This window comes from Lottia gigantea (genome assembly GCF_000327385.1).
Source record: "Lottia gigantea unplaced genomic scaffold LOTGIsca_12, whole genome shotgun sequence".
Taxonomy (NCBI): Eukaryota; Metazoa; Mollusca; class Gastropoda; family Lottiidae; genus Lottia; species Lottia gigantea.
This window is the reverse complement of record NW_008707225.1, coordinates 1,149,408-1,171,505: the sequence shown is the minus strand read 5'-3', so window position 1 is coordinate 1,171,505 and position 22,098 is coordinate 1,149,408. Positions and strand designations below refer to the sequence as shown.

The following is a 22,098-nucleotide window of genomic DNA, read 5'->3' as shown; positions in this document are numbered from 1 at the left end:
AATCTGTAATGTAATGTGTATTAATAAAGATCAACAATATTTAGCTATTGATGAATTAATATGTGTTATATCTCAGAGTATTAATGTAATGTGTATTAATAAAGATCAACAATATTTAGCTATTGATGAATTAATATGTGTTATATTTCAGAGTATTAATGTGATGTGTATCAATAAAGATCAACAATATTTAGCTATTGGATGTATTGATGAATTAATGTGTGTTATATTTCAGAGTATTAATGTAATGTGTATTAATAAAGATCAACAAAATTTAGCTATTGGATGTATTGATGAATTAATATGTGTTATATTTCAGAGTATTAATGTGATGTGTATCAATAAAGATCAACAATATTTAGCTATTGGATGTATTGATGAATAAATGTGTGTTATATCTCAGAGTATTAATGTGATGTGTATCAATAAAGATCAACAATATTTAGCTATTGGATGTATTGATGAATTAATGTGTGTTATATTTCAGAGTATTAATGTAATGTGTATTAATAAAGATCAACAATATTTAGCTATTGGATGTATTGATGAATTAATGTGTGTTATATTTCAGAGTATTAATGTAATGTGTATTAATAAAGATCAACAATATTTAGCTATTGGATGTATTGATGAATTAATATGTGTTATGTGGCAGAGTATTAATGTGATGTGTATCAATAAAGATCAACAATATTTAGCTATTGGATGTATTGATGAATTAATGTGTGTTATATCTCAGAGTATTAATGTGATGTGTATCAATAAAGATCAACAATATTTAGCTATTGGATGTATTGATGAATAAATGTGTGTTATATCTCAGAGTATTAATGTGATGTGTATCAATAAAGATCAACAATATTTAGCTATTGGGTGTATTGATGAATTAATATGTGTTATATTTCAGAGTATTAATGTGATGTGTATCAATAAAGATCAACAATATTTAGCTATTGGATGTATTGATGAATTAATGTGTGTTATATCTCAGAGTATTAATGTGATGTGTATCAATAAAGATCAACAATATTTAGCTATTGGATGTATCGATGAATTAATGTGTGTTATATTTCAGAGTATTAATGTAATGTGTATTAATAAAGATCAACAATATTTAGCTATTGGATGTATTGATGAATTAATATGTGTTATATTTCAGAGTATTAATGTGATGTGTATCAATAAAGATCAACAATATTTAGCTATTGGATGTATTGATGAATTAATGTGTGTTATATTTCAGAGTATTAATGTGATGTGTATCAATAAAGATCAACAATATTTAGCTATTGGATGTATTGATGAATTAATGTGTGTTATATTTCAGAGTATTAATGTAATGTGTATTAATAAAGATCAACAAAATTTAGCTATTGGATGTATTGATGAATTAATATGTGTTATATTTCAGAGTATTAATGTGATATGTATCAATAAAGATCAACAATATTTAGCTATTGGATGTATTGATGAATTAATGTGTGTTATATTTCAGAGTATTAATGTAATGTGTATCAATAAAGATCAACAATATTTAGCTATTGGATGTATTGATGAATTAATGTGTGTTATATTTCAGAGTATTAATGTAATGTGTATTAATGAAGATCAACAATATTTAGCTATTGATGAATTAATATGTGTCATATTTCAGAGTATTAATGTAATGTGTATTAATAAAGATCAACAATATTTAGCTATTGGATGTAATGATGGGTTGATTGCTATAATAGATTGGAAGAAAAACAGATTCCTTACAAGGTACATGTCCTTTGAATAACACCTAAAATGTTTATACATTATTCATCTCTTTTTTAGTAATATTATATTTTGATGCTACATGAATATCAGTATTATCATATATACTGTTTTGACAGAGGAGGAATATTGAGATCAAAAGCTATATTGAAAAACATTCTACATAGCATTATCTCTTGTCTATTGTAAAGGACTAAGATTCTTGACTGTATGGCATGGTATATTTTTGGTAAAGTTCTTAGCTCTGTACTTGTTTCAATCAGTGTCCATGTGAGCTCTTTGTTTGTTTTCTTCCATATTTTGAACTGTATTGCCATCAACTATACAAGAACTAATCTTGACAATTTTAATAGTTGCTATTATATATATGTTTAGTCACAGCCATGAAAAGAATTTAAAGATAACAGCTATTGCTTGGAACCCTTCTGAAAATAATCAGATTGCTTTCTGTGATGTTAAGGTAAGTTGATTCTTTTTATTACAAATTTTCATTATTTCTGATGCATAACTATCTAGTTAGAGTGCCAACTCACTGAAATATTAATAATAATAACATCTAGCACATTAAGCTTTTTAACAAATTCATATTATATTTAATGAATGAACTTCAGCAAATTTTAATTACTCCATACAAAGAACTATTATGGACAGATACTTCTGGAATATTTATTACTTTTAAGTGAAAATTATTAATGTAACTAGAATATTAATCTGGATGTTTATATATGCTTTCAGGGCCAGTTAGGCGTAATTGATGAAGCTGTATCGGAAACTGATAATCAAGTAAGATATTTATTTAATTTTAGTCTTCTTATCCTTCAGGGATTCCTTGTATATCCATAATTATCCACATTTGAAAGTTACATGGACGACTCACCTTATCTTGAAAGTTCTTGTTGCAGCACTTCTTGTTTGATGTATATTTGATTTTCATACTGTTTTAGTACTTCTGTAGGCTATTTCCCTTTTCAAAGCCCAAATCAAACCTGGGAAATGCTGATTGTTACCCTTGGAATTAAGAGTATATAGATTATATTACAGGAAGTAGTGCAGACTACAGAAGGAGAGTTTGAAGGTGTATTTGATGATGATGATGATATGTTAATACAAGCTACTGCTGATAAACAATGTATATTAGATAATGAAGCTAGTGAAGATGGTTTTACATCAACATCTAAACCATTAAAACCCTTGGATGATGACAGTGATGATGGTAAGTATATGTTCATATTTTTCTTAAGGAAATATTACTAGTACCATGTTGTAAGGTTTGCTGGGTATTGCCAATCATGCCATAATATGATACATATCACAATTCAAGGGTCACGATATGTATGGGGTAATGGGATAATTTTGATCAAGGCATTAACAGACTTATTATATTCTTAATCTGAAAAGAAATGTCTCACAGTGTAATATATTTCCTTCACATATGATAATATCTATAATTTAACATTTAAAGTATATTTTGTAGATTTCTTACAAGATGTTAAAAATGACATTGATGATGATAAAAGTAGTATTGTCAGTTCTGTTATACCACCAGTTAGACCTATTACAGATAGTTATAAACCTACCCCATTACAAAAACCATTTCAATCAGCTTCTACACCATTACATCTCTCTAGTAGATTTATGGTAGGTTACATTTGTATATTTCTCTTCAATTTATACATCCAGCAGTATTACTATGAAAAGACATTATCTAATAGTTCTGATATTTTTTTCCTTGTGTATAAAAATATTATAGTTTCATTTAGTAATATTTTGAGTTTCTTGTTGTAATGAAATGAATTTTAAAATTTTTTAATTTGATAAAGAAAAATCCATCCTGTATTTGCAATTATGCAGTTCAATGAATGCATATGCGAACTAACTTTAAACCAATGCAGTACTATGTATATTATACAGAAATGGAATAGTATTGGTATAATCAGACAGTATAATACAGATGAAGAAACATCAATAGATATAGAATTTCATGATTCCTCTACACATCATCCTATGCATATCACCAATAACATGGATTATACCATAGGAGACTTGTCATCACAAGCTGTTGTTTTAGCCTCTCAAGGTGAAGATGGTAATCCAAGGTATTTTTATTTTGATAGTTTTATTAAGTGTAAGTTCAAAAATTCAATTAAAACCAGGAATTATTAAGTACTCATTCTATCTTAAAGGGATATTGTCATCTAAAATTTGCTTTAGCAGCCAAAATGGCTTGATTTAGGCGTCTGTCACACTTTCAAAATTTAAATTTAAATTTGAGCTCTTTTACAATTTAAGAAAAAAAAAAAAAAATACTGTGTATGTTTGACTGATATCAATTAGCAATGATCACTAACAGGTTATTATTAATAATAAGGTGCAGTTATTGTCTGTAAGACTCATAACTCTGTCTGCAATTGTTGATAATTCCTAAGGAGAGACAATAGATGTTATTGATGTATAGTTACCATGTGTGAGAAATTTGGTTAGCATCAGAGTAATTTGTATTTATTACACTTCAGTAAATTAACATGTCTCCATTTTGGATCCTGGGATAATTGTAAAGAATGGACAGTTACAATGGATGATGATGAAGATATTCAGGTATTAATAATACATTGTTCACTTATATTACGTTGTGCAGTACTAGTATAATTTTTTTATAATTGTTTTGAGTACTTAAATACTTTGAAAAAAATAGCTAACCATGAATTTACTCCTCACAATTGCCATTCAATGATAAACGGACGAATTTGGTACCCAGAAAATAATACCATATTGCAACACATTATGCATTATTATGATTATGTTATTTGTAGGCAGTAACTATAGGTGATAACTGGTTAGCTATTGGTACCTCATTATGCATTATTATGATTATGTTATTTGTAGGCAGTAACTATAGGTGATAACTGGTTAGCTATTGGTACCTCATTATGCATTATTATGATTATGTTATTTGTAGGCAGTAACTATAGGTGATAACTGGTTAGCTATTGGTACCTCATTATGCATTATTATGATTATGTTATTTGTAGGCAGTAACTATAGGTGATAACTGGTTAGCTATTGGTACCTCATTACGTAACATTAGATTATTTACTATAGCTGGTATTCAACTTGATATATTGACTATACCAGGTCCTATCATTACCATGGCAGCTAAAAATAACAAACTGATTATTGTCTACCATAAAGGAATGGGTAAGTTTCAGTCCAAATGGTTTTTGCAATAGTGTCGTAGTAGTATGATTTGATCAAGATTTGAACACAGACTTTAGACAGGAAACTGTAAAGGTGCTAATAAAAGCTTTAACTGATAAGCATATACAAAAACAAGTATAAAATCCCTTTTGAATCCCTTTGATTTCATGAGTAAATGTAATTTGAATTGTGAAAGATGACTACTGATGTATATTGTCCCCATCTTTTGTTATTATTTTATGACTCAATCAGTTGCAGAAATGTAGCTCTTTCTCCTAATTTCTTCTAATTATGATGTAAGTATTATAAATTTGTATGTATTGTAGGTATAGTAGGTGATCAATTATTGGGTGTGACATTATTATCTATAGGACGCAATGTTAAAACAATATTTAATAATTTAACACTACCACTATCTCCTAAATCAACACTCACATGGATTGGGTAAGTTTTTTATTTATTTGAATGGAGAAACAATTATGTTTTATAACAAACAAATGAATTTTTTGGCTTCAGAAGCACTCATAGGGATTGTAAAAAGGTTTTTCTAAATTTTGTATGTTTATCGAGGACACTGATAGCATTAATTTGCACCATTCAAATTTTCAATCAGGTGTCTGTGGTTCCTGCAATTCCACTAAACCTATGTGTTTGATCTCTATGGATTCATTAGGTATATTACGTATTTATAATACATCAATAGGTTTACAATGGACACAAGTTGCCAATACTAAAGATCATGTAAGTCTTGTGCCACGTTTCTCCAGATTAACTTTGACAAAGGCAATACTAAGAATTAAGAATAGAATATCCAGTCTGCTTATCACATAGGAGGAACATGTATGGCCAGATTTGTCAGACAAGGACATTATTTTAGTGGTTACTTATTATGTATCTTCATACATGTACCTTGAAGTAACAATATCATACCTAAATTAGATTATATGTTATGGTATGACTATTTTGATGAAATATCTAACAATATTATCTAGAATTGTACATGTACCTTGAATTATTTGTAAGTAACTATGATTTATTTACAGGCTAAAGGTAAATCTGATCATTATTGGATTGTCAGTCTTCATGAAAGTCCACAACAATTAAGGTGAGTGCTATAGTTTGCTACAAATTTATAAGGTTTAATTAACATTAATGTTTTAGATGTATTCCATCTTGAAGATAATAGTATTTATGATATATTTTAGATGTATTATTATACTATGTTAAAGATAATTGTATTAATGTTATACTTTAGATGTATTAATGTTATATTGAAGATGCATTATGTATACTATGTTAAAGATAATTGTATTAATGATATATTTAAGATGTATTATTATACCATGTTAAAGATAATTGTATTAATGTTATATTTTAGATGTATTATTATACCATGTTAAAGATAATTGTATTAATGTTATATTTTAGATGTATTAGATGTATTAGCTATACTATGTTAAAGATAATTGTATTAATGTTATATTTTAGATGTATTATGTATACTATGTTAAAGATAATTGTATTAATGATATATTTAAGATGTATTATTATACCATGTTAAAGATAATTGTATTAATGATATATTTAAGATGTATTATTATACCATGTTAAAGATAATTGTATTAATGTTATATTTTAGATGTATTATTATACCATGTTAAAGATAATTGTATTAATGTTATATTTTAGATGTATTAGATGTATTAGCTATACTATGTTAAAGATAATTGTATTAATGTTATATTTTAGATGTATTATGTATACTATGTTAAAGATAATTGTATTAATGATATATTTAAGATGTATTATTATACCATGTTAAAGATAATTGTATTAATGTTATATTTTAGATGTATTATTATACCATGTTAAAGATAATTGTATTAATGTTATATTTTAGATGTATTATTATACCATATTAAAGATAATTGTATTAATGTTATATTTTAGATGTATTATTATACCATGTTAAAGATAATTGTATTAATGTTATATTTTAGATGTATTAGCTATACTATGTTAAAGATAATTGTATTAATGTTTTAGTTTTATACCATGTTAAAGATAATTGTATTAATGTTATACTTTAGATGTATTATGTATACTATGTTAAAGATAATTGTATTAATGTTATATTGAAGATGAATTATGTTTACTATGTTAAAGATAATTGTATTAATGATATATTTAAGATGTATTATTATACCATGTTAAAGATAATTGTATTAATGATATATTGAAGATGTATTATGTATACTATGTTAAAGATAATTGTATTAATGTTATATTGAAGATGAATTATGTATACTATGTTAAAGATAATTGTATTAATGATATATTTAAGATGTATTATTATACCATGTTAAAGATAATTGTATTAATGTTATATTTTAGATGTATTATGTATACTATGTTAAAGATAATTGTATTAATGATATGTTTAAGATGTATTATTATACCATGTTAAAGATAATTGTATTAATGATATATTTAAGATGTATTATTATACCATGTTAAAGATAATTGTATTAATGATATATTGAAGATGTATTATGTATACTATGTTAAAGATAATTGTATTAATGTTATATTGAAGATGAATTATGTATACTATGTTAAAGATAATTGTATTAATGATATATTTAAGATGTATTATTATACCATGTTAAAGATAATTGTATTAATGTTATATTTTAGATGTATTATGTATACTATGTTAAAGATAATTGTATTAATGATATGTTTAAGATGTATTATTATACCATGTTAAAGATAATTGTATTAATGTTATATTTTAGATGTATTATTATACCATGTTAAAGATAATTGTATTAATGTTATATTTTAGATGTATTATTATACCATGTTATATTTTAGATGTATTATTATACCATGTTAAAGATAATTGTTTTTATGTTATATTTTAGATGTATTATTATACCATGTTAAGGATAATTGTATTAATGTTATATTTTAGATGTATACCATGTAAAGGATCACGCTATCCACCAACATTACCCCGTCCTGCTGTAGCTATATTACCATACCAATTACCATTATGTGAAATGACCACAGAGAAGTCACAATATGAGGTATTTATTTCAAATTCGAAGTCTACAGTATTTTCTGAAGTTAAATTGATTTCCAATTTGACCCGACCTTTCAAATGTGTTCATATTAGGGCAGCCCTGTGTCTGAGAATATCAATTATCAATTAATATGACATGGGTATATTCAACCAAATCAGCAGAATTGATATGTTAGTTTAATTCAGGATATGAGCAATGCTGGTAGCCAGCAATGGCTAATTTGGCTTTCAATGCTTGACATTATGAAACTCTTTGCTTTCATCTCTTTTAGCAGTGTCACCTTTAGATCATAATTTTGTTTATGCCAATGTGTTCAATCACTGAATTTCATATTGGAGTGGGTTAAACACTGAATTTAATTCCAAAGGCACAGCCAGTGCTGTTGAGACTAGGTCTGGTGTAGACCTCATTTTTTAAATATACCGGTACTTCATTTTCTAATGAAATAATGTGTAATATTTAAGGAATGTTTATGGAGAAATAGAATATTTAGTTATAATCTACCAGTAAATAGTTATGACAGAGATGATATATTGAAGGAATCAGAAGGTGCTTTGATGAAATTATTTGCTGTAAGTAGCATATCATTCTTATTTCATCTGGTGTGGAGGTTACTCCATCTATCTCAGAAGACTACTTAATAAATATATTCAAGACCCAAATCAACTCTTGAATATGGAGAAATATAAACTTTAAACAGTGTATTTGAAGAATGAAACTTCTTGTATGTTTTTTTTTTTTTAACTCAATCTTCGACATCAAAAACACTGATTTGATATCTGTATATGTATATTAACAGTTATCAGCTAAAGCTGACAGAGAACATAGAGCTATAGAAGTATGTAAATTAATGTCTGAAAACACTTTACAATTGGCTATAAAATATGCCAGTAGAGTTCGTAAATTACAACTAGCAGAAAGAATTAGTCAGTTAGCTCAAGAAAAAACACAAGAAGAAGATGAAATTGAAGAAGATAATTTATTACATACCAAGTGAGTAATGGGTCAACATCACTTTATGACTTTTCAAAACACTGTTTACTTTGTATGACGTGTGGCACATCTATTGACATTACTTTTATTTATCATTAATATAGAGAGATAACATAACATTATTGGTGAGATACATGAAACATTAAAACTATTTATTATTCCTTAGAAAAGATAACATTACCATTACTTGCCATTATTATTTAGATACATGTAACACTAGAACTCTTTTATCATTACCAAGAAAGATAACTTTACTATGACTTACCTTTATTAATTAGATACATGTAACATTAGAACTATTTATCATTCAAAGTATTTATAATTCCTAGTAAGATGATATTACATCATGATATTTATCTTTATTATTAAATACATGTATCATTTCAACTATTTATCACACTTACAGAAGGATAATATTGCAATTATTTATCATTATTATTGAGATATATGAACTATTATTCTTGCAGAAAGATAACATTACCATTATTTGTCATTATTAATAAGATACATGTAACATTAAAACTATTCATCACAGAAAGATAACATTACCATTATTTATCTTAATTAACCATTATTTATCATTATTGCAGTGAAATAACAGACTGGTCTAATGCCAATGGTCATAATGATAATAATGAAGAGGAGATGGAAGAAGAAAATGAGGAAGAAGAAGAAACTATAAATGAAGATGATAATGATGAAGAAGAAGAAAAACCAGTTGGTAAGTTTTATCATCTATGGAAATGACATGATGGTTGAAATATTTCTTGTAATAAGAAAAATACAATTTTAAAAATATATTCTGTCTTTGGTTGTTCTTGAGCATAGAGAAATTTTTAAATCATTAATGAGGTAATGTTTGGTTTTCAATCCCTTTCTTAGGTATAAATTTCTTCAGATTGTCAGGTAATGATAAATTTTATGTGAAAATATGATTTTATTAGACTCATTTCTTTCATTCAATTTTATTTTGTTTCAACATTCAAGTACGATTTTTTTAAGGTCTACTGATAGGATCAAAATCTAAACCATCAAAACCTGCACCACCTACTATAGTTGGAAGATCTAATCCATTTAAGGTATTCATTAGTATTTTCGATTACATGACCATCATCCAGTCTGATTATAATGCAAATCTACATCTCATTCCCTTTTTTTTTAAGAGGAGTAAGCATGGTCTGTTTACCATATTGAAGATTTTTGTACTTAAAAGCATTCCGCTTTTTTTGTAAAACATTATCAAAACCATCGTAAAGTATACCTGAAAATATTTCTAAAGTATGTTATTTATATTTACGTATCAACTTGATCAAACTGACTTTGTTTTAAAAGGGTTGATTAAAAATGGAGAGTACTAATTGTTAATCAAGCAGTTTGACCTAGTTTTGGTGTTTGGCTTAATAATGAGTCGATATTATAACTTGAACCCTTCAAAAAAGGAGGAGACATATTTCTCTACAATAAGTCATTTATTTCACTTAAATCAGTACAGTATTTTTCTAACAACTTCTCAAAAGCTCTACGAACTTTGAAAGATTACGTAAACTGTTTAATTAGTTTTGGCATTAAAAAATTATCAGTAGGATTTTTTTATTCAAAACTTTCAGATAAGTTAAGGGATACATTTCTGTAGATTTTGGTGTATAGTTTTCACAAATTTGAGCAAAAAAAAATTTTTGACCTACAAAAAAAAGTGGATTTAAAATGTGCTGTGAACTAGAAATATTACAACAGAGCCTGATATATGTTGTTACCCAAAGTTTTACGCTGTGCAATCTTCAGACAACTGACTATTTCAATGTTCCAATGATGATTTGACGAGCAATACTTATTGTAAGTTATATTCATTCAAGGTCAGTACCCAAGAAAAGATTAAGAAACAGAATGTTAAAGGAACACAGATATTTGATGGAATGAATAAGAAAATTGAGAAAACAAAATCATCCCCATTCATGCCCATTACTACCAAAATATCTAAATCTAACCAGAAAAAGGTAAATAAAGGAAATATTTGTATTTGTATAATTTTCTTTTATGGAAAACTGAAAAGTTTGGCCATTTGACATTTATTTTAAATGGAAATTTTTCAGAATTGATGTTTTTTGAGTTTTCTTTTTGTCCTCATAAAGCATTAGATATATAAGGAATGTTTCTGTACCATTTCAATCTGTAGGTACCATCACAGACTAAAATATTTACTGCCAAAGGAGACAAAGTGAATAAAACTGAAACAGATAAAGTTTCTAAAAAGTAAGTCTATCCTATGTTTAACTTAGTTATTATTGAAATTTAAACCTTGATTTCCTATTCAAATATTAGTTTACTTTTTTCTTAATCTTAAATACAGAGATAATTAATTTAATTCATTAGATAATTAAACTATAAATAAAATCCATTTTAGTGATTGACCAATCTGATGATACAAACATCAATCATCTCAAGATAAGAATATGACCAAAATTAAGATTTTACGCCCAATTTCCAGGCCAAGTAGATGATCAATATAACATTAAGGATATTACTTTTAGGCTAAATACTGACATCCAGAATAAAATAATTTATTCATCACTGTCTTTGCTTAATTTCATTTCATTAGAACACCTAATGCTTTTGAATTGTGGTTAGAAGAAAATAAAGATGATTTAAAGGAAGAAAGTCCTGAACTAGATGATGAAGGGTTTGGTATAATGGCAGCTGAGAAATATAGAGCATTAACTAAAGATGATAGACAGGTCAGTCAATAATAGAGTAGAAATATCAACTGTGCTCAACCAGGACTGATTTAAAACACAAAACAACCAGTCCACTTAATTTTTGAGGCAGTCTAACAAAACCACAGACTTTGTGTAAGTTTCGAATCAGACCCAGATAAGAATAAATATCAGTTCAATTGTACTAAGTTTCAGGAAGTTTTTTCAAAATATGGAGAGATAAAAATGTGATAGAGAAAAGCAATAAAGGCATTGGGTTTATGTCGGGTATATATATATAGTCATCACACACTTTGTTGACATCTGATAATTTGTTCCGTGCAAGAATTATGACAGTTTTTCACCATTTAAAACATAGGACCAGAGCAATAAGGGCTGTGATTGTTCCTTTTGTTTACATTCTGAAATTGGCATCTCACCTCACTCCTCCACAAGTAACTTGGAGTTAATGGGAGTATAGTAAAGCTATATTTTCTATACATTTCCCAACCACTATCAATCTATTTCTAAAAAGACAATTAATCCTAAGCATAAGAACATATTTTACTAAAATTAAAACAAAAATATTAACTTGTTTCATAAATTACAAAATCACACGAATAACAGTATTTATGTTAATTTTTTAGATATGGATTCAAAAGGCAAAAGCTATATTTTCTATACATTTCCCAACCACTATCAATCTATTTCTAACAAGACAATTAATCCTAAGCATAAGAACATATATTTTACTAAAATTAAAAGAAAAAACTTGTTTCTTAAATTACAAAATCACAAGAATAACAGTATGTATGTTAATTTTAGATATGGATTCAAAAGGCAAAAGAAATGAAATCATCAGGGGCAAATGAAAACTGTGAGCTGAAAAAACGCAAACGTGAAGAAGAAGAAATAACCAGTAATAAAAAGTCAAATATTAATGCTGATATTGTGAAAAAACCTTTGTCACAACAAACTAACTCAAAATTATCAAACTTTGCATTTTCAAAAGATTCATAGTACATTATTATTTTTATAACTTAATTTGTATGATATAAAAGATGTTATAGACCTCTAGTGACCTAGTTATTTTGGGATTTTAAATCTAATATGTCAGTCCCCAGAATTTTGTATAGAAGATCAGACTTGCTGATGGAGTGAAATTTAGTTTGGGGATAATAATATAAGTAAGATAAAATAATTGCCATCTGGTTGTTACATTAAAACTGTTTTCCTTAGAAAATACAAATGGATGCCAGTTATAAATATTACTAAGAACTCCCAAAGACAATTTCATGGCATCATATCGTTGTTACTATGCCTTGAAAATATGGAATTGAAACATGTTGGCAGTATATATTAACAGTGTTGATCTACTTAAACTATATTTATATTTAGTACTATTCTTAGGTAATATGCATTCAGCCCCGATTTATACAAAAATATACAGATATTACATGTACAAAATATATGTTTCAGACAACTATTTATGTTCAATTATACTTAAAATGATACTACCGTTACTAAGAGGAACAATATATTTTGAAAAATAACAATGATCAGAAATGCTCCATCCTTTTATAATCTTGTTGGGGTCCATGCCTTAAAGTCTATACCTCTTCCGTTTGTATAATGACCCCCTGCTCACCACGGGGAGGTGGAAGTAGGAATTTGAGCAGGATAAAAAAAAAAGAATTGTATGTTCACTGTGCAGTTGTTTTCATCATAGTCACAAGAATGACAGGTCAGGTGATTTGTTTATTTCGAAATGCAGTGGGGTTGGGTAGGTATTTTTTTTTTTAATTTCCCTTTTTTTTTTTTATATTTCTCATAAATAAGATCTCTATTATTATGTCTATAGACTGTACATTATTATATTATGTCTTGAAAACTATTTTTTATTTTTTTATATTATCTTAATTTGATGTCTTTTTTCATGACTAAGTCTACGGCAATAACTCAAAATCTGATGAACGGTTTTTCAGTTAAAATCGCGTCAAAATTTTTTTTTAGGCACAATAGAAGCTACAATTTTCAATGGATTTTGATGAAAGTTGGTGTGAGCATTGGGATATTAATAAGATAGCAGTCAAGTTCGAATTTGACGATTTTCCGATGAATGGTTTTTGAGTTATTGCCCTTGACTTTGTAAAATCGTCACCAAATTTTATCAAAATCCATCAAGAAACCAACTGTCTATAGTGTCCATTACCAAATAAATAAAAAAAATTAAACGTGTTTTCAAGAACAACGGCAATAACTAGGGCTGCAACAACGAAGAATTGATGAACAGCGATTCTTTCTTTCTTATCGGTGCATTGCATTGGATAAAAATAATCATCATGTATCAGCACAATTAATTCTTAGCCCCCCTTTAATAACAAATAACACAGAATCCTTGTGTGTATAAGAAATTGTGTTCATTTTCCAAGTATGATTTTCACATAAAAATTTGCAAAAGATCATTTCTGACTTTGAAAATTTGAGATTTTTTCCACAATTATGTTCTCAATTAATAGGGACAAAATTGTTAGTATTTTTACAAATGTCTACTATTTTTTCTCTTTACTTCTCCAATAAATGAATCGCGATTGTCACATTCTGAAGATTCTAAAAATAATGAAGTAACAAATGAAATATTTTAAATGTTATTGCCTTGTTAATGAAATCTCAAGCATATCGTGTTGATAAAAATAGACTTCTTAATCCACCAATGCATTTCTTATCATCATTACTTTTCAAAATCATTGTACTTTGTATACTGGATGTTTAAATACATTGACAATAACGTCAAAACTTGTATCAAGAAACTTATAACATTTTATGAGAAATTCATATTTTAGCAATATATGTCTATTATTGAGTAAATGTGTGAGAAATAAACACAAAAAATATAAAATTTGTGCATTTTTTAAACACAGTACACTCTGGAATAGCAGTCAATATTTTAACTAATAAAGCAAAATAACAAATAGATAATTTAAGTAAATGCAAATATAATGATAAAATGTTGTACGGTCAAAGCAGCAAGATTTAATGATCACTATATTCAGGAATTGAACAAAGCCTTGGGAAAATCAACGATAGCTTGCCAGGCAAGGTAATATACTGGCGGCTGTCAGAAATGATTGAACACAAGTCGCACAATATAGCTAATAGAGTGAAACGTCAAGTCAGACACAATATTTCGGTGAAAAATTATCAGATCATCACGAAAATCGATAGGGATCATCTTCATAATGACATTGACACACAAAATCAAAAGAATCTGTAAAGAATTGTTGCCTGTAGAGTGAGCACGAACCAAATGTGAACGGACGCACGGACAGGGTGATTACAATATACGCCCATCTTATGTATAAAAATCAAGCAAAGGTTTATTAAAATGTCTTAATTTTAACATCATCGTGTTCAAACCAAACCCCCTACTGTATTGGTAGCAAATTGCAGCCAATCAAAACAAATCACTCGTTAATTAAGCGCTTTGTTTGCGAACTTTAACAAAATGAAAGCATAGTGGCATTATATATTTTGATGAATATGTACGGTACAGATTGAGAAAGATTTTCGTACGAGAATTAAAGCCGAGAAGAAAATCAAACCTTACTTTGGATTATTTACTTGGACAGAATGTGTTCTTATCTCTTCAAACGGGCGGCGGCAAAGCAGTGTTGTTGTTTGTTTACATTTACCTAATTTCTCTTCTACCAATCTGACTTATCAGATTTAAATTTCACCAATCTGATTTCCATGCCTCCAAAACGAAGTGTAGTGGACTTAGTTTAATACGGGGTAATAAGACCATGTTAAAACCCCTATTCGTGATGTGATGTTACTACATATGCTTTGCATGAAATTGTTGACTGTCATAATGCAAATGTACTGCAACTTTTTTAATAATAAAACGGTGAAAGAGTCATTTAATAAGTCTCTTGTTATCAGCTTAGAATACAATAATTTACCACGTAAAATAAACTTTTTTGTTTGTTTTTAACAGACAAAAATATTTTGTCCTCACCCTTTCAATATGTAGTAGACAGTAAACTAAATAATGGTTAAACACAATCAACATAATAGCAAATATAACTTATATTCTTGAGGGTTATGGTACAAATTGTGGGCATAGTATTTCCTACATGGTATATGTATACACATTTAGAGGGTATAAGAAAAGAGAGAAAAATTCATATCATAGTCTTGACATCTTAGCCAGTTATCATCTAGCGTAAATTAATATCTTCAGAAGTTAAGCTTTTATGAGGGTATTTCTAAAAAAAAACCTGTGAGGGACTAGGTAGAAAGGTCAATTTAAATGAATTGTAAAGAGGGTTTCTAACTTTTGTATGTGTATTGAGAACACTGTCAGCATCGATTTGCAATTTTCCAATTTTCAATCATTTAGACGTCTGTTTCTTGCAATTGGGCTAAAACTGGGATTTTATGTCACTATCAAATGCTGCATTCACACTGAAAGCTATATGAAACTGATTTCCGGAATTCACTTTCGTTAAAGCACATTCAATTTGGTAGCTCACACTACACTCTGAAGCGATTTGATGCGAACAAAATGTGTCACATTGAGAGCGCTATGACCGGGTATATACCAATTAAACTTCTTACAGAGAGTGAAGGTCATTCATTCCAAGATGGATGTGCCCGCGAATCAAAATGATCAAGACATGCCAAATGGAAGAATTCAGCTTCTACTGTACTTTATATTTGTGTTCTTTTGGCACAGTGGCCGTAGATGGACATTGAGAATTAATTAGCGGGCTGAAATCAGTTTGAAATTGGTTTTCGCTAGTGCGATTTGAGATCAGTTCAAAGTGGTTTCAGTGCTATGTGTTGATGTGCTCTAAGGCTTTAAATGGCTTTAAAACTTCTAGAGTGAACATGACTATTAAGTTTCTTATATAATCTATAACAGATATTACGATAATGATTTCATAAAACAGCTAGTTATATTGGAATTTCAAGAACTATAGACGTCTGATTGAAAATTTGAATGGTGCAAAACAAATCAAATCATTGTTCCCGATACACATAAAGTTTAGATGAACAAGCAAGAGCCTTAACACAGTCTGTGAACCATTTCAAAAGAAAAGTATTCACTGATATGAGAAGAATTTTTTCCACTGCTTTTATGAACACCAAATGTATATACATATACCAAGATAATAAAGTAATCATCATATCTTGCTCTATCAAAAATTCGCCAGACCTCCAGTATCAACATTACAGCGTATAAAAAGGGTGTCATCTTTAAGATAACTATTACTTTTGTTTTCCAGTACGTTATGACTGACAAATAATGGACACCCTGATGCCACATTCATCTCTGATGTAGGTCGTCTAAAACTTGTACTACTGATATCAGGGTGAAAATGATCACTTAAGTGACGACCTTCACGACTTTGATCCAGAATATACAAAGTGACTTTCTGCTGAAAGGGCCAGGGCAACAGAGAATCAAATTCTCCTCCCATGACAACAAAAAATAAACTCAGATGTGTATTCTTACCCATTCCATCTCCATTGAGATATGTTCTAATACACATCTTGTATCCATATTTACTAGTATAGAATGGTTGGGAATATAGAGATAAGGTTCTCCCATTTACAGCATCCTGTTTCCTTCTATAATAATCTTTAATCTTCCAAATAATAACACCATTATAGCTGGCTGTCTCCATAATTTGAAATCTTAAATCCATTTCTGCTATTCTAACATCATGGTTTCCCAACTGTCTGTCATGAGCAGATAACTGACTTGAAAATGCATCTAAATAAAATAAGAATTATGTCACAGTTTTGCAAACATTTTGATACACATCAAAAAATGTTTGCTTGATGACTAATTTTTTATGAAGGCAATACAAGTATTTTTATTTTTCTTTTAAGTAATATTTCAATTCAATGCTATTAATGAGATAGCTTGCCAAGCAAGGTAATATACGCCCACTGGCAGCTTTGATTTTAAATAAAATATTTGGCAGTACAGTACCAGTATGAAATATTCAACCTTCAGACATACACCCCCTCTTTTTTGAGGCGATACTGAATAATATTACCAAGTTTCATCAAAATCTGTCAAGAATCATGCCTTCTAAAGTGTTTACGAACTAAAAATTGAACGCGTTTTCAAGAACAAGGTCAATAACTCACACTTAATGTTTTGGATTTTTCTGATTTTCAATAGGGTTCATTCTTGGGTTATTACATACATTCACACCAAGTTTCCTCAAAATCCATCAAGATTTGTGCCTTGTAGAGTGTTTACGTGGTACAAATTAAAACACATTTTCAAGAACAAGGAAAATAACTCACACTAATTATTTTTCGATTTTTCTGATTATCAATAGGGTTTATCCTTGGGTGATTTCTAACACTCATACCAAGTTTCGTCGAACTCCGTGTAGATTTGTGCCTTCAGAAGGGTTTACGAATTAAAAATTGAAGGCGTTTTTAAAAACAAGGGCAATAACCCATATTAAATATTTTTCAATTTTTCTGATTTTAAATAGGGTTCATCCTTGGGTGATAACAAACACTCATGCCAAGTTTCGTCAAAATCCATCAAGAATTACACCTTCTAGAGTGTTTACGAGCGTTTCAAAAACAAGGGCAATAGCTCATACTTAATATTTTTCTGATTTTCAATAGGTTTCATCCTTGGGTGATAACAAACCCTCAAACCAAGTTTCATCAAAATCCGTCAAGAATTGCACCTTCTAGAGTGTTTACGAGCGTTTCAAAAACAAGGGCAATAGCTCATACTTAATATTTTTCAATTTTTCTGATTTTCAGTAGGGTTCATCCTTGGGTGCCTTGAAGAGTGTTTACTAGCAATTGTGGACGGACAGGCCGACGGACGGACATGGGTGACGGCAATATACACCCCCCATTTTATGTGGGCGTATAAAAAATCAGAAAATTGGTGCACTTTATAAACACTTGTTCATGACCACCTTCATATTCTTTTAGAAAATAAATTCTGAACTTCATGAAGAGTGTCACTTATCACTCTTCGTGAGAATTCATTTTAAAGTCTTGCGCACGATTGTCTCAGCCATATTGTTTCCCCGTACATGTTCCAACTTTGGCTCACTTGTTTGCTCAACTGAACAGGTCATGTAACTTATCATGTGACTGCTAGCACTGCGCCATGTTGTTAGGCATAGGTTTAAAACTTAAATAAGATAAAATCCAGAAGAAATACACTAATCTGGTAGGATAATAAAACAACATTTAGAATAATTCAGATGATTGCAACACTAAAACCATCTTTGTTTTCCAGAATAAGGCCCAAGGATGTGTTTCATATTTCATTAAAGAACTGATTGGAAAAGTGTTCTATTACTTATAAAAGCATCAAGATTCGGAAAGTCCAACCAAACTTCAAACATCTTGAAGAATTTCATTGAAAGCTTTTGATACCATTTTAGCGGTAAAATATCACATGACAGATGATAAATCTTGAAAATCTTGACTGAGCTATCGTCTCACAGCAGACGCACACGCTTAGTCTATTGTAAGTAGTGTTAAAACAGGATTTTTGAAGGACTGTCTCTCAAAGGAAACAAATACTCGTGATGAATGGCTGAGATGTTGACTAACGTGTGCGTCAGACTTAAATTGATGATACTTTCACAAGAGTCATGAAAACAACCAGCGAAAATAGTGTGGTGGAATATTACTCAAAGACAGTGCCTATATCTGAACTAATTCTCTTTTAGATTATGATGGGACTTTTCATTCTAGAATGCTTCTCTATTGTATCTGTATATTGTGTAGGTAACAAAAATTTTCTTGTCAAAAAATATCATTTGTGATCAATTCCCTCCCCTGAATTGTTAATATATTTTCATCAGATACCTCCTTTGGCCTGTTGAAATTGGTCGGTCAGGTCACTGTTTGTTACTCATGCTTACTCTTCTAGACACCTGATACCACTTTTCATTATGAAATACTTACTCACTTATGATTTACATGTACTTCTTCATGTTTTAAAGCTCATTAGCTTCTACCAATGTTTCACCAATATTGTCTGAACTTGGTTTATTTATTATGTAATATTTACATTTCTACTATCACTCCCTTCAATAAACCAGTTAGCCAAACCGGCTTTTATTTTCCAATAACTGTAGTTTGTCACGTGACAATAAGGCGTATGAATACATCGAAAACGAAAACAAGGATTGACCCAAGTATTTTACCTACAGTTTCAGGTATTTTTACAATTAAAAAATAGAACATTTTGGCGTATTTTATCAGAAAAGATAAACCAATGTCATCTGTCTTGTCAAATGATAAACCAGCGTTTATTTCCCCATAACGATAACAAGATCCACATTCATTCCTTAAATAATTCAGATAATTGACAAATTTATATAAATTTCAGAAAATAAATAGTTTAGAAAATCACTATTTTCAATACTGTACAAACAAATGATACTGATTTTTTGTAACTCATGCATATAAACATTTAATCTTAATTTATTCATTTGAACTGACCTGCCATAGCATTGATAGTACCATATTGAGTTACAGCTGCTCCACCATCCATATTCTTTATTTGAAGTGTAAGGTTATTCACCTTTTCTCTCAGATCACGAGTTAAACGACCTTGTTCTTCTAAAACACTTTTCTTGGGCAATTCTGACACTTTACGATCCAAAGTTATAAGTTTTTCAGTTTGGGAGACAATTTTCAACTATAAAAAAGGTTTTTATAAATAATAGCCAGTTATATTGCATACAAAAAAGTGAAAGTACTCTGATTTTTATCAATATATCTGATGTTTACCCGAATCTTCAATATTTACTCTGATTTTTATCAATATATCTGATGTTTACCCAGATCTTCAATATTTACTCTGATTTTTATCAATATATCTAATGTTTACCCAGATCTTCAATATTTACTCTGATTTTTATCAATATATCTGATGTTTACCCAGATCTTCAATATTTACTCTGATTTTTATCAATATATCTGTTTTTTACCCAGATCTTCAATATTTACTCTGATTTTTATCAATATATCTGATGTTTACCCAGATCTTCAATACTTACTCTGATTTTTATCAATATATCTGATGTTTACCCAGATCTTCAATATTTACTCTGATTTTTATCACTTTATCTAATGTTTACCCAGATCTTCAATATTTACTCTGATTTTCATCAATATATCTGATGTTTACCCAGATCTTCAATATTTACTCTGATTTTTATCAATATATCTGATGTTTACCCTGATCTTCAATATGTACTCTGATTTTTATCACTTTATCTAATGTTTACCCAGATCTTCAATATTTACTCTGATTTTTATCAATATATCTGATGTTTACCCAGATCTTCAATATTTACTCTGATTTTTATCAATATATCTGATGTTTACCCTGATCTTCAATATGTACTCTGATTTTTATCACTTTATCTAATGTTTACCCAGATCTTCAATATTTACTCTGATTTTTATCAATATATCTGATGTTTACCCAGATCTTCAATATTTACTCCGCATAGCGGTTTATACATAAGTTTACACAGGTTTTTTCTGTTTATAAATCGATAAACTGAAAAAATGTTCAGGTCATTCCTTATAATTAAATCAACTCGAATATGTGTTAAAATATTTATATAATATAACAACAACTTAAGACAACAAATTGGCACATAAATACATAACAATTTAACATAATGTTAATTAACTGATACTAACAATAGAGACGTCATTGAGAACAGCCAATCAAAAATAAGTAGGTCACCTATTTATAGTCTACTGTCTGCTACACGAAAGTTGACAGAGCACCCAAATTGGAAGTTCAATTATTGAGAGACGAGTTCTAAATAAGTCTAGAATTCATGATATTGTTGGAATTTGGAGTGTGCACATTTGAGGGAATTTAGAAAATACCTTTATCATTCAGTGATGTGTCGATTTCGGCTCTGATGACGTTCCTTCGAACGACCTCTACTCTGTATAGTGGCCACGTCAATCAAACTCAATGATAAAACTAGAGCCATACGTTAACCTCGACTCTGTGTAGTGGCCACGTCAATCAAACTCAATGATAAAACTAGCGACTCTGTGTAGTGGCCACGTCAATCAAACTCAATGATAAAACTAGAGCCTTACGTTAGTGCGTAGCATCCTGGTAGAATGATGCATAGTATATTTCATTCTACCTATGAGAAAAGTTTCATGAAACCAGAGTATTTTCACAGATTTTCCTTCTAATATAATACTGTAAATTACAAGAATATATATCCCATATGTTTCTTTTAGAACTTTTCACTGGTCAACAATACAATTCAAACACTTTTTTAAATTTCTTTTTTAAAAAAATTAAAAATTGCTTTTGT

The 22,098-nt window shown here is 28.9% G+C and overlaps 2 protein-coding genes across 2 annotated transcripts in view; both read left to right on the top strand.

The window, feature by feature from the left end:
• The window catches only part of LOTGIDRAFT_110682 (hypothetical protein), a gene marked incomplete at both ends in the record, with an annotated part of 17,121 nt that extends 8,082 nt beyond the window's left edge, over positions 1–9,039 (top strand). Inside the window, 14 exons of the mRNA XM_009048060.1 lie at positions 1,455–1,767; positions 2,140–2,218; positions 2,494–2,541; positions 2,812–2,917; positions 3,221–3,396; positions 3,670–3,854; positions 4,272–4,353; positions 4,788–4,953; positions 5,280–5,397; positions 5,535–5,694; positions 5,997–6,058; positions 7,931–8,045; positions 8,507–8,614; positions 8,842–9,039. Of these exons, the coding sequence (XP_009046308.1) occupies positions 1,455–1,767; positions 2,140–2,218; positions 2,494–2,541; positions 2,812–2,917; positions 3,221–3,396; positions 3,670–3,854; positions 4,272–4,353; positions 4,788–4,953; positions 5,280–5,397; positions 5,535–5,694; positions 5,997–6,058; positions 7,931–8,045; positions 8,507–8,614; positions 8,842–9,039 (1,916 nt within the window). The remainder of the gene's footprint in view (positions 1–1,454; positions 1,768–2,139; positions 2,219–2,493; positions 2,542–2,811; positions 2,918–3,220; positions 3,397–3,669; positions 3,855–4,271; positions 4,354–4,787; positions 4,954–5,279; positions 5,398–5,534; positions 5,695–5,996; positions 6,059–7,930; positions 8,046–8,506; positions 8,615–8,841) is intronic.
• On the top strand, positions 8,842–12,801 carry LOTGIDRAFT_185567 (hypothetical protein). Its single transcript, XM_009048059.1, has 7 exons — positions 8,842–9,035; positions 9,626–9,756; positions 10,038–10,114; positions 10,889–11,029; positions 11,209–11,285; positions 11,632–11,767; positions 12,551–12,801. Exons 1-7 carry the CDS (start codon positions 8,893–8,895, stop codon positions 12,743–12,745), a joined length of 900 nt encoding a protein of 299 aa, XP_009046307.1. The 5' UTR covers positions 8,842–8,892; the 3' UTR covers positions 12,746–12,801.
• The last annotated feature ends 9,297 nt before the right edge of the window (positions 12,802–22,098 follow it).

Coding starts and splice junctions, on each gene's coding strand:
- LOTGIDRAFT_185567 (XM_009048059.1), top strand. CDS start 8,893: ATGTCTGAAAACACTTTACAATTGGCTATAAAATATGCCAGTAGAGTT. Junction 9,036..9,625: donor GATAATTTATTACATACCAA/GTGAGTAATGGG, acceptor TCATTATTGCAG/TGAAATAACAGACTGGTCTA. Junction 10,115..10,888: donor GAAGATCTAATCCATTTAAG/GTATTCATTAGT, acceptor TATTCATTCAAG/GTCAGTACCCAAGAAAAGAT.